The sequence below is a fragment of the Etheostoma spectabile genome, chromosome 20 (assembly GCF_008692095.1).
Source record: "Etheostoma spectabile isolate EspeVRDwgs_2016 chromosome 20, UIUC_Espe_1.0, whole genome shotgun sequence".
Lineage (NCBI taxonomy): Eukaryota > Metazoa > Chordata > Actinopteri > Perciformes > Percidae > Etheostoma > Etheostoma spectabile.
The window spans coordinates 6,173,165-6,185,773 of record NC_045752.1 but is presented as its reverse complement, the minus strand read 5'-3'; the positions used below and the strand labels follow the sequence as shown (position 1 = coordinate 6,185,773).

Genomic DNA, 12,609 nt, shown 5'->3' with positions numbered 1-12,609 from the left:
TAGCCTGAAATGTAAAGTACAGATTTAAAGAGAGTAAGTCTCTGATCCTTAGTGTCCTTAGCTTGCTCACTAAAAGGTAACCGTGGTTTCAGTCGTCAAGGTGCACACAGACACCTCTTTAGTCAGGGAAAGATCGCTTGGCAACATACTTCATTCCATCGAACTCTTAAATTACATCATCCTAAGACGCAAAATATTTTATGCTGAAACCGTGTTTTTTCCCCTCTCCCTCAAATGCGAGCTGTCTTTCATTTTACTTATTGCATACGGTGTGCTTATCTGTACAGTCTCCACTTTTAGTTGATATATAGGAAATCTACATATTTTACTTATTAACTTTTTCCAAAGTGTTATTGTAATTACAATTATAATCAGCCCCCCTTACATTTCCATTGTGCATTGCATTGTGGGAGAATAGGGTCTTTCAAAAACACACTCAAAAAATGCATACTCATAATGCAGATTGTTATGTAATGATGTTCTGGTACAAAGGTATTTTCTAGAAATGTAGTTACTTTTCGAATCATTTTTTCTTTGCACACTCCTATTTTCACTTAACACTGAGGAGAATATTAAAAAAGCTAAATAAAAACTGATAAAAGTAAAAAAAATAGGGGGATTATAAATTATCTAAGTGAAAAAGATGTATCATTTTGATCAGATAAAATGTTTCTTCCCTTCATAGAAAACAAAGTTCATGTCAAACACTTAAAAAAATACCAACACAAGATTGTCAGTAAAAACTAATATTGGTATCGCCCTCTCTTTCCTCCATGTCCACCATGTCCTCCTTGGTTCCATCCCCCTCCTCTCCAACCTCCTCTTCCTCCTCCACCACCGTGGCCTCCCCAGCCACCTCCTCGTCCTCCTCCTCCATCTTGTCTTTTTTGCCAGGGTGGCATCTCAGGTGGTGGGGCCTCTATCTCAGAGGGACGTCCTCCTCGGTCCGGGACTCTCCCCATCAGGATCTGTAGATAAGAGACAAGACAAGACATGTGTCAGAACCAAACAACAGGTTTGAGTAATGTATTGAGATATGAGGAAAAGTTATTTTATACCTTGTTGACAGCACATGCCGTATTCTCCCTGCTGGAGCCGCTGCTGGTCTTCACCACGTTGCAGATGTCTTCTCTGGCAGCCAGCAGCTCGGCCATGTCCACTGTGGACTGCGGCCTCAAAGAGTGTCTCAGAGGCTGGTAGGCCCTGGCCATGCTGTCCACCCTTACCTAAAACCACAGGCACAAATAACATTAAATCAGCTTCTACTCCTATAGATGGTCATCAGTTTATGACCCCCCCCCCCCCCCCCCCCATTATATTAAACGTGCGTTGGCTCTGTCTGACCACCGAATGACTGAACTGTGACATCCAGCGTTTGATCAGCATCCGGCGCCGACACTCGTACTCTGAAGACAGAGCTGTGTTTATGCGGTGCAACTTCTCCTGCAGAGATTTGAAGAGAAAAAAAAAAAAAGACCCACAATGAGTTCATTCAAACCACACCCAGAAACTACTACAGACACAAAAGTTCATGTGATGTGGTTCATTTCAGTTTATCTACTCACCCATTGTTCACTGCATAGTGATACTTTTAGCACTGGGTTTTCGATGGCTTTATTCGGAAGATCTTCAAGTACGTTATCAACCTACAGTGACACACAGGGTTTAATGCATTAGCTAAAGAGATGGGAGGGGGGGGGGGGGGCCCAGGCCCATTGATCCTTTTCATTTGAATGATAGAGATCATTGCAGAGCAGACAGGACACCGGAACATGGCCAGGAAACGGCTAATTAAGAAGCCATTTAAAAGCAATTAATGCCTAAACATTGCTATAAAAATTTGAACACAATATGAAAGTAACAGGAAGTTTATGGAGGGGGGGGGGGGGGGTGAGGGGGCGGGGGTAGCCATGGTCTGGAATATGTTCTTGCAATACTGCAGTTTTCAAATGAATTTGTTCAAAGTATGCGCAACTAAAACACTTTTTATTAGCCTTGAGTCCCACCCTGGTAGGGTGACAAAGACTCGCAGCATCATTTAGGTGACCCCGTTATAAAGGCACCTAAACGGTCCCACCTTGTCTCGGACTTGAGAGAGAACTCCTGCTGCGTCCTGTCCTCTGGGCTCCGGTAGGTTCAGGGTTTTACAGATTGCCAGGAGCTCATGATACACCGGACTCTTTCTGTGTTTTTGGGAAACTCCTCTGCTCCTCACAATCTGTGCTGCCTGGAGCTCAGAGCTGAGAAACACTTAACAAGGAAACACAAAATCATATTCTCAAAATACTCAGAGCTTGTAAGCCCAATGACTGCGATAAGGAGCCCGGTTTGATTACATACAGAGAAACTTGAGATGATCTTTTGTATTTCGCACACTGCCCTTGGTGATCCCTGACACCAGTTCGTGATAAGGACAGTGCAACTCTTTAAGCAAACCACTCATCTCCACCCGCAGGCTGTCCATGTCGTCTGGGAGCAGGACAGAGAGGAAACAGGTTAAATGTGATAAACAGACAGTTTTTTGTTTTTTTTTGCCATCATCATTCATCATCCGGTGGGAATGGATGTGGCTCACCTGGACCGGAAGTAATGCTCTCCTCCAGGGCACACAGCGGCTTCAACGTGGATGTCAGCCACCTGCACAGGGCCACATATTCGGGAGAGGACAGGCCACTCGCTGCGGCTCCGAGCAGCGCCTTCTCCTCCAGCAGAGGACCGTCATAGCTACGTAAGGTAAGCGAGGACAGACACATTAGCATCGAACCCTCTAGATGTTAAAAATAGTCTGTCTCTTATAAACACACAGGCTGAGAACCCAACGGGGACTGTGAAGCTATGAGCAAAGCTAAGCAAGTAACGTAACCGCGCCATGCTAACAGCAATTAGCTTACCCGAGCTGCTCTAACGAGTCCAAAATGTCGCACTCCATCGCTGAAACTGAGTTTTTTTCCTGTGTTAGTCTACTCTAAACATGACGACGTTACGGCTACAACAGTGTCAACATAAACAGGTTTTGCATCCATTCATTTCTGCTGTGCTCTCGTGCCTTTCTCGCAGTTCCGGTCACGTACTTTAGCCGGAGTGAAACGTTTGTATTTCACACTCTGGTTCCGCAGCAATGTTTCCGGTCCAGCACTAGTGTAATACATCATAGAAAACCGCCATTTAAAAGGCAGAGTTTGACCCATAGACTGTATATTATTGATATAAACTGTCTATGGTTTGACCCAGACTTAAGCACGACAATGTGATACATTTTCAAAATAATTCATTGTGAAGAATGGCTTTTGCCAGTGTTAAATTGTTTATGGAATAATACAAATGATTCCACAAATTGGTAACTGGAAAAATGTGTGTTGTTGTAAGCATTGTATGCTTTTTGTAAGCAGTTAAAGGATTAAACATGAATTCATAAGAGTCTCTAAAATCTGCAACGCTTTGTCTTAAATGCTTTATGTCGTCAAGCTAAAACAAGGCGCATTTCCAGCGTTCCTGAGATTTTATTTTTTACAATACAGAAGCAGTATTTTATGTTATTTTAATAAAAATCTGCAGAGCAACTAGTACAGCTTGCAACTACACCTAATGTGCCCTGTTCAATGTAGTGCATTAAAAGCATAAGGTCAGAAAAAATGGAAATGTATAATACAAAATACTGCACAAATCATAATAAATTATATAGATATGAATCTTATGCCAGTATAAATCACATTTTTCTTAAAATAACCATGTTAATACAGTGCCTTGTCACCTCCTTGAAGCCTTTGGAGTAGATCTCCCACTTACAATTATATGGATTATTTGTCATCTATCTGTTTATTCCCCCCCCCCCGTGATCAACTTAAACCAATATTCATTAATTATCAGAGTTGTTGCAGATCACATTTTTTGTTGATAGAACAAATCCTTGATATTTCTTGGTAAATGTAGCCGTCTGGATTTTACACATATTAGTTCCGGTATGACTTTGAAATGCAGAAGTAGAATCTCTTGGAGATTTCAGTCCTGATTGTTGAACTTCAAGTATTTTCTGAAAAGGAAGGAAGGATGTTTGTTTGATCAAAAGAAACACAATGAATTCCACACAGCAAAGGATTAAAACTCACCATTTTATTATGATAATGTTATTTGATATGTCAAATTACAAGTGTATGATGTAACATAAAAACAGTTACAAACATATGTATGCATATTTACATTATATATTTATGAAAAGTAACAAGCTACATCTGTATAAAGAAAATACAACTATGACATGAGTTATTGGGACTATAATTTTTACATCATATACTTGGTATTCCCCAACCATGATAAGAAATACCTAGACGTGTAGAAACCAATAGAACCACAACGAGAGATGTTAAATTATAAAATGGAAACTAGGATGGACGTGAGGCACTTTTTTGAGGTTGTCAGGATGTGAAAGCCGATGGCACTAAGAAACTTCAAGGGGGGGGGGGAGATGCACAAGAAAGAAATATGCACAAAGAGAGAGTGAAAGAAAGAAAACAGGCAGTGTTTACAGAATAGTTAAGAGTAGTACCATTTATACTGCAAGTTTCAAAACACAAATGTCTTCCACTATTTAGAACTAATCACATAAATGTTACATCAAGCGCTGTAAGATGAAAAAAAGCTTACATATAGTATCATCAGTGCACCAAAGCATTGGAGAATTGAAACTTAACCACTCAACTGCTGTGAAAAGTAACTTTAAAAACAATACACTGAAGAGAAACAGGTTTATATAGCTTTTTTTCTTTTTTAATCTACACAATGTCAAGAATGTACACTTGTATGCATTCCCAAAGATATGCACAATTTCCAAGATTGAAAGAGGATAAAAGACTAGCAGCAAAGTGGTTAAAACTGAAGTCTTGTATAATGCAGGTCAAAAAAATATATATATATATTAAAGCAGACAGACACATGTTGCATATATATAATACAGTACATGACAGGAAGTTGCACTGTGCTGGTTAATGCAGAATGAGAAGTGTTATTTCAGCATTCTCTACACTTTGTATAAATGCACGTCCTACATTTTGCTTCTCAGCCAGCAAGTTTAATCAGGTTCATCAAACCTTGGTTCAGCTTGCAATAATGCAGGGCAATCCAATTACAATGGGAGAATATGACAACCAACCCAACATTTGGTTACACACCAACCCCGCACGCACACAGCCAGCACACTAGAAACTAACACACAGACACACACACACACACACTTGTGGGCACACAAGAACGCACAAATATAGTAACACTCGCGCACCCACACACACAAGTGTCCGCTTCATCACACAGAGCAATCAAACATCTAAAAACTCACCGTCATGGTTATATGCTGTTGGAGATTTAGGGTTTAACAGTCGTTCATAGCTGATTTTCTCTGTGAACATAATAAAATTAGTGATTGTATCTAGCAGCTTTTATATGTATGTGTATATATATATATTTATATAACAAACTTTTGAAACAAGTGGACTGCCACTGCTGTACCGTGTTAGCACTATCCTTCCTTCTACCGTACAAAACTAGAGAGAAACTCTATTAGAAGCTCAATAGTCATTACCATCACAAACGCCCTCTACTTTTCAATGTGAAATAATACTAAAAGGTGACCTATGTACATAATGCTGTCAATTGAAGCTACAGTATATGCTGACAGCAACGATAAATACAGCTCTATCTTTAAAATTTCAAAGACAAAAAAGCTGGGATTATTATCAGAACTTAAATATAGTGTTAAGTATTTACATGTTGTTTGGAGTTTGGTACCAGGGGTTGGTCGTCTGCCTATCTAGCGTTAAAGTGTCCTGTCCCGTCACTGACTCAGCCTGCAGAGAGGTCAATGTGTTTCCCACGTTAGAAAGTTTGCATAGAAAGTAAAGGGAGCGTAGGTCGGGGTGGAATTAGGAAAATAAATGGTCCTCCTGTAATCCAGTTATGTTGAGACCGAGGTGCCAATACATTCTTTTTAACCAGGAGTGAGAGGAGGTGAGAGGAGATGCGTATCTGTTAGCAACAGCACATTAATGCTGGACCAAATCTGCTGTTAAATACTGAGGTAAATCCAAATTGGCACTAATTTCAAATCCAATAAGCCAAGGCCTTATTTAGGGATAATTTCATTGGTTATTGCAATCAGACATCCAAACAGAACTGTTATTACTGTTGGGAGTTTGCTGTTGTTCAGACTAGTTCGAGTCAACAAGGTGTTTTTTTTAATTTTATTTTTTACAATGTTCAATTTAAAAGGTTCTACACTTTTGGTTGGGAAATGGGATTTACACACAACTAGACTCCCTGTTTCCCAAAGGATGTAAAAGGAGTAGTTTGCCATTTTGGAAATTATACTCATTTGCTTTCTTGCTGAGAGTTGAAGATTGATACTTCTCTCTAATCGAGCAGTTACATATGAAGCCATTTAGCTTAGCTTAGCATAAAGACTGTAAACATGGGGAAACTTGGCTCTGTTCAAGGGTTAACAAATCGTTTTAAAACGCCATCGCAAAAGCTCACTAATTACCATATTTATAACATGTTAATTTCATCTGGAGGGGGAAAACACAAAATGTAAACATGTTTTACAGGTGGGTTATGTGGGGGACTATTTCTTGGCCAGGCACAGAAACTTCCTACAGTTTTTTGCATGGCAACCTCATGTTGACAACAGGGCTCCAGGAAATCACTGAGCCCATCCAAGAAACAGTCCCACAATAAAACCACAAATTGGCTAAACAACAGACAGCTACAACGTTGGAATTGATCTTCCCGTCTTAACGTTCAGAAAGAAAGCAATTAAATAAATTTCCCCAAAATGTCGAAGTATTCCTTCAACAGTTCGATCGTCTCTTCGTTCAATGGACAAAGGTGCTTCGGGAAAAAGGACGCTGTTACAAGTCAAAGCCTTCAGTCAAATAGTCAGTGGTGGCGTTACAAGACACCAAATCAACATGTGCACATGAAAACCTATACACACACACACACACACACACACACACACACACACACACACACACACACACACACACACACACACACAACAAAACACCTGTATGGTTTTAAATAGCTAAGATACTCAACATTCCTGAAACAATGCATTCATTCACCCAGGGCCTGTTAAATGAAGACATACGTAAGGAGTGGACTTTTTAAGGAACAAAGGAACACTACATTTCTGAGGGGGAAATAAAAGAAAACAAAAAGAAAAAATGGAGTCATGGGACAAACATGGAAATTTAGATAGGGTGCTGCAACCAAAGCTTGGAGAGCAGTGCTTTTAGGAGGGTTTTCCCCCATGCTAAATCAAATGTTAAATTAGTCAAATTTATGTACAGAGTAATTCTAAATAATAATAAAAAAAAAATTAAAAACCTAATTTAAGTGCCTTATCATTTAACCAAGGAGCACTGACACCCCTTTACTCACCGAAACAAAACTTGCTGGTTGAGCAACCTTTCAGCCTTTTGTTGTTTTACAAATTATTCTAAAATGAGCAGGAAAATACCAAATAAGACACAAAAACACCAATTTCACTACAGCAGTAAAATCTTGGACTGAAACTGAAATCCACTGGAGTAAATGAAATTGGCATGTCATTGGTTTCAATTTAAATGGTTCAAGAAGTTCTGATGCTATTTTCATGACGTGGAAAAAAACACTTTTGGGGGAACCCGGCATGGTAAAGTTTTTACCATTCTTCCCTTCTAATTATGGAATCAATCCCTTTATTTTGGAATGCAATCAAATGTTCTAAATCACCTCGGGGAAAGCAAGGCAATCATTTCAACAGATTCTTAATGAATGTCAAAAGCTATACCAAGCTGTACCTTTTTAAAAACAAACTAACTTTTGAGTTTCTTTTTTTGTCTTTTTTTTGTCAACATTCGATGGAAAGGAAAACAAGGAATCGGCCATACAACCACCACATCAACATCTCTCAAAGGTTAAAATTACACTACATATGGTGGTTAATGTACCACAAGAATTTGAGGAGGTTACCTTTACTTTTGGGGGGGGGGAATATCGTTTCTAGTGCACTTTTCTCTGTCTAGTAATTACATTGTCAGCAAATGCTTAAGCCAAGAAGGAAAGGCCACTGTTACCCAACTGTAAATTCACAAAGAAGCAAGAACATATCCCTTTTAGCATACTCAAACAGCAAGTATTTTTTCTGAACGCAGAATAGTTTTCTTTTTTTGTCATTAATTTGTCGCTCTCTGTACAAAAGACAATTTTCCTTCATAAAGTTACACATTTCTTGCAGTAGAGGTGTTTGTGTGTGTGTGTGTGTGTGTGTGTGTGTGTGTTTTTAGTAACATCTCCAAGTCTATTAAGCTTGCCACTGCCTACACCTCTTCTCCTTAGATTAAGCTCCTGAACTTAGCTTGGTGCTCAGAGCTCCCACAAAGCATATGGTTTGTCCTCCACAGCTGCTTGTCGGCGACAAACACAAACTGAAATCTCCAAAAGCCCTCAGAGCTGGGGATCAACAACATATCACCCCGTCTGAGAGGGGAATGAAAAAAGGATGCCGGCTTTTAATTTTCCGCTTTTATCCACTTCCTGTGTTAGCTAGCTTTGAGGGTGTCCCAGAGTCCGTCGTTAGGTCACCCCGCGGCCTTGTGCTTGCCCCCGCAGCAGCGGCAGGCTTCGCCACAGTGGTGGCAAGCGCGCAGAGGCAGGTAGCAGCACATGCAGGGCGCGATGAAGGAGAGCGCCACCAGGGCCAGCCAGCGCAGGCAGAACTGCTCGTCAGAGGTGTCACATGAGCAGGGGTCTGAGAAGTCGCCCTCGGAGTCGGACATGCAGTGGTACAGCATGCTCTCGGCGCACAGCATGCAGCTGACTTTGTAGATGCACTGCTTGATCGGGTCGGGGGCGTCTTGGCACTGCCCCCGCCAGTTGTCTTCGTGGTTGAACATCTCCCGACAGTAGATGCAGCGCGAACGCTCGCCGTCTTCTCGCCGCCGCCGGCCCTTCTTGGACTTGAGCAGGGGCGAGGGCTGAGTCTTGATGGCTGTGTCCTTGCCCATCCCCAGCCCCATACCTGTTCCAATGCCCATACCAGGGCCAGAGTGGGAGTCCCCACAGGGGCCATCAGGGAAGAGGTACTCGCACTTCTTACTGTCCAGTTTGTGGAAGGCGGTGGGGAAGTCCATGTCCTCACGGTCGGCCTCTTGTTTCCACATGACAGGGTGGCGGTAGTCCTCATAGCCACGAATGAGCACGTCTTTGCGTGGGTTGATGCGGACAATCTCCTCTTCGTCCATGTGAAAACTGACATGACGAGTCGACTTGAAGGAGACCTTGACAAGCGGAGAAATTGAGAATTAGTTGGATTGCGCCAACATGAATGAAATGATGTTGAGATGTGATTGGTTGTGTGGATGAGAGGCAGACCTGTGGAGGCAGGTAGCGGCGGTTTCTGGAGGGGAATTCGTCGAAGGGTTGGGCGCGGACGTAGCAGCCCCTGAATGGCTCGGTGGAGACGACGTTGTTCAGGGGAGAGAAGGGCTCTTTCATTGGGGTACAGATGGAGGGAGGCTCATCACACACCTGGGGAAATGCAGAAAAAAATCAATTTAAGTTTGATAGATTGTTTGTGGAAATGAATTTGAATAACTCAATACATCCTGCGTTTCCCCTCCGAAGGACATCTGACATTATTAATCAATTAAGTTACTTACTTAACTGAAGCCCTTAATATCTTGTCATTCTCACATTCTATGTTACAGTCAAACTTCCGAAAGCACTGATCGATTAATTCAGTTCTCTTGACAGTTTTGAGCGGTGTGTAGGCTGTGTGTGTTCCACTTGTAACCACCGGGGGGCAGCCTGTGCCCACGCTTGGCCAAATGAGTGTGCTGTGTGGTGATGACTCAAGGCCCTTCTGTTAAGAACTCCGAGTTCCCATCAGCCTTGCATGTGTTCCTACAAACATTTAAACGATGATGAAAAATCACCAAACACGGCCTTTCAAAAAAAAAAAAAAAGAGGCACTTGCAGTAGTGAACAAAAAAAAGAGAAATGTTGGAAACGGTGTGTGGGGCAGAGCGAACATTACTTCCACCTCACGCCAAACAATCTCATAATTACAAGAGGGAAGCTCACTGCTGATCAATCAGGAGGATATGTCTATAAATAACATCTGGTAATGCCACAGTCGGCATCAAACCCATTTTAAAGTATAAATGCAGCAAAAACATTTCTAGAAATAAAATAAATAGTTATAGATCCAACAGGAGTGGCCCAATACTTCAGTACTCATGGCAACAACATCAAAAGGGATGGCTATTCATGATTCATGCCTGCAGAGGTGATGAGAGATGGGGGAGGATTGTCAGTTATTACATCAAGAGCTGTGGGATATTTCATGTCCAGCATTATTTCAGCACAACCATCTGTATATCTCCCAGCTAACATATGCAGATTGCGTGTAAATAAGCAGAATTAGGCGATGACTAAAAACTTTCTTTATAGATAAACTGTCTGAACATTATCCAAATCAACTGGAAAATAAAGGGTCTTCACATTATATCTGTCTTCAAGTCCCACACACAGTGATACACAAACATGGACACACGGCTAGGTATCTTCACACGAGTATGAGTTTGATCGCACCATATTCAAGGTACACACTGGCTAGCTGTCCCTCTTTTCCCACACACACCCCGACCTCATCAAGGCAGGGTTAGTCCTCCTCTCTTCTCCTTCTCCCACCCTCTCTCTCTCTCTACTCTGCATGTGGAGGAGGCTGCTGGCTCTGGTTAGTCAGTGCTGTGTGTAAAGGAGCCCACGCCAGTGCTTTAACGCACAGCGGAAATCTGGTTTGCTCCCAGCTGCTGCTACAGTAATTACTGTCCTGTGGTTGCTAAGAGATGCTTCCTTTGACTTTTTTTTCCCCTCTTTTCTTCTTTTTTCCCCTCTCTCTCTCCTCTGCTTGCTTTGCCCCCTCCTCCCCTCTAGACTGCTAACACATGGTGTGTATGTGTGTCACTTTGCTCCCTCTTTGCCTCCAAACATACCAAGTGGTGTAACGCACATCCACAGCGTCTGCAGGGGAATGTGAGGAATAGGAGACAGTGGAGGGAGAGAGAAAAGAGAAGAGAGAACAGGAAAAAAAGACTGTGTGTGTGTGTGTGAGAAAGAGAGCGAAGAGGCCAATAGTCTGAGGGAATGTCATAAAACCAGCTCAGCTGGGGAAATTCAGCACAGAACTTAAAAAGCCAGATGACAGCTGTGTGTGTGTGTGGTGTGTGTGTGTGTGTGTGTGTGTGTGTGTGTGTGTGGTGTGTGGTGGTGTGTGTTGTGTGGTGTGTGTGTGTGTGGGTGTGTGTGTGTGTGTGTGTGTGTGTGTGTGTGTGTGTGTGTGTGTGTGGTGTGTGTGATGAGAGAGGAAAGAAAGAAAGGACGAGGGTGGGGGGGTGAAATGGGAAACAGTTGGGCTTCCTTTTTAAAGCGCTTGCCTAAGCCCCACCATTCAAGGCATGCGTGGGGGCCAATCTGGAGAGGAGAGGAGAGAGAGGAGGTGTGTGATCCCAGGGGCTCGGACAGGGAAGGCTGGGGTCGGCCTACAGAACATGCTAGACCTCTGCATCAGACTGAGAAAAGAATGGAGGAAGAAAACATGATGTGCATGCTCGGACATTTGATCACTCACTAAATGGTTTATGTATGTATATAACATACGTATGTAACAGAAGGGGTGTGTGTGTGTGTGTGTGTGTGTGTGTGTGTGTGTGTGTGTGTGTGTGTGTTTCTCACATTCTAAAAATAGGGCTCAGCTTAAATGAGGCACGCCATGAGTGGTGCTCATCTCTGTGTCTTGTTAACTTAAAAAAAACAAAAACACAGCCAAATTCTGGCCTACTCCCCATGTATCTCTTTAACCAATGGGTCAACATTTATACACCCATTAGCCTTGTTGCAGAGGGTTAAATAAGAAAGACCGATACCACTCTCATGTCTGTAGGCTAAATATGAAGCTACAGCCAGCAGCTGGCTATGTTAGCTTAGCATAAAGACTGGAATTGGGGGGGGGGGGACAGCTAGCCTTGCTCTGTCTAAAGGAACAAAAATAATCTGCCCACCAGCACCTCTAAAGCTCACTAAAACATGTTATATCTTGTTTACTTCATTTGTGCAAAAACCAAACTTTGCCTCTTACCCGCTAACATTTTTTTTTTACGCTTTGGATTTTGTACTAAAAACCTTTGTATTAAAGCAAAGTGATCTAATATTTTAATAGGTAGGTGCATTTTGTTACCTTAGAAAAAAAAGCCTTTTATGCTAAGCTAAGCTAACAGGCTGCTAGCTGTAGAGCTTCTTATTTAACAAAGGCATATGAGATTGATAACAATCTTCTTATCTAATTCTGAGCAACAAGGCTAATGAGTGTACTTCCAAAACTGTCAAACTATTCCTTTTTAACACTCTTCTTCCTTGCTCCAAGGTGCTTTATAGAACACTACAGGAACACACCAAACCTACCTCAGTGTCTGGTCTGTGACTGAGGCTGGAAAAGTCAACTGGCCAACAAAACCTCTGTGTACTAAACTGATAAGAGAAAACTTCCTGCCAGTGCTAAATTAGATGTGAATGTTT

General features: G+C 42.0%; 2 protein-coding genes across 2 annotated transcripts in view; both read right to left on the bottom strand.

The window, feature by feature from the left end:
• fam98b (family with sequence similarity 98 member B) lies at positions 1-3,101 on the bottom strand. Its single transcript, XM_032499548.1, is given in 10 exon segments — positions 1-968; positions 1,059-1,226; positions 1,329-1,348; positions 1,351-1,371; positions 1,374-1,443; positions 1,566-1,646; positions 2,078-2,250; positions 2,341-2,469; positions 2,576-2,724; positions 2,892-3,101. Coding segments are annotated over 10 exon segments (1,074 nt in total). The 5' UTR covers positions 2,930-3,101; the 3' UTR covers positions 1-743.
• Positions 3,102-4,095: 994 nt separating this feature from the next.
• The window catches only part of spred1 (sprouty related EVH1 domain containing 1), a 32,782-nt gene continuing 24,268 nt past the window's right edge, over positions 4,096-12,609 (bottom strand). Inside the window, exons 5-6 of the mRNA XM_032499547.1 lie at positions 9,406-9,561; positions 4,096-9,311 (exon numbers count right to left, since the gene is read on the bottom strand). Of these exons, the coding sequence (XP_032355438.1) occupies positions 8,613-9,311; positions 9,406-9,561 (855 nt within the window). The 3' untranslated portion in view covers positions 4,096-8,612. The remainder of the gene's footprint in view (positions 9,312-9,405; positions 9,562-12,609) is intronic.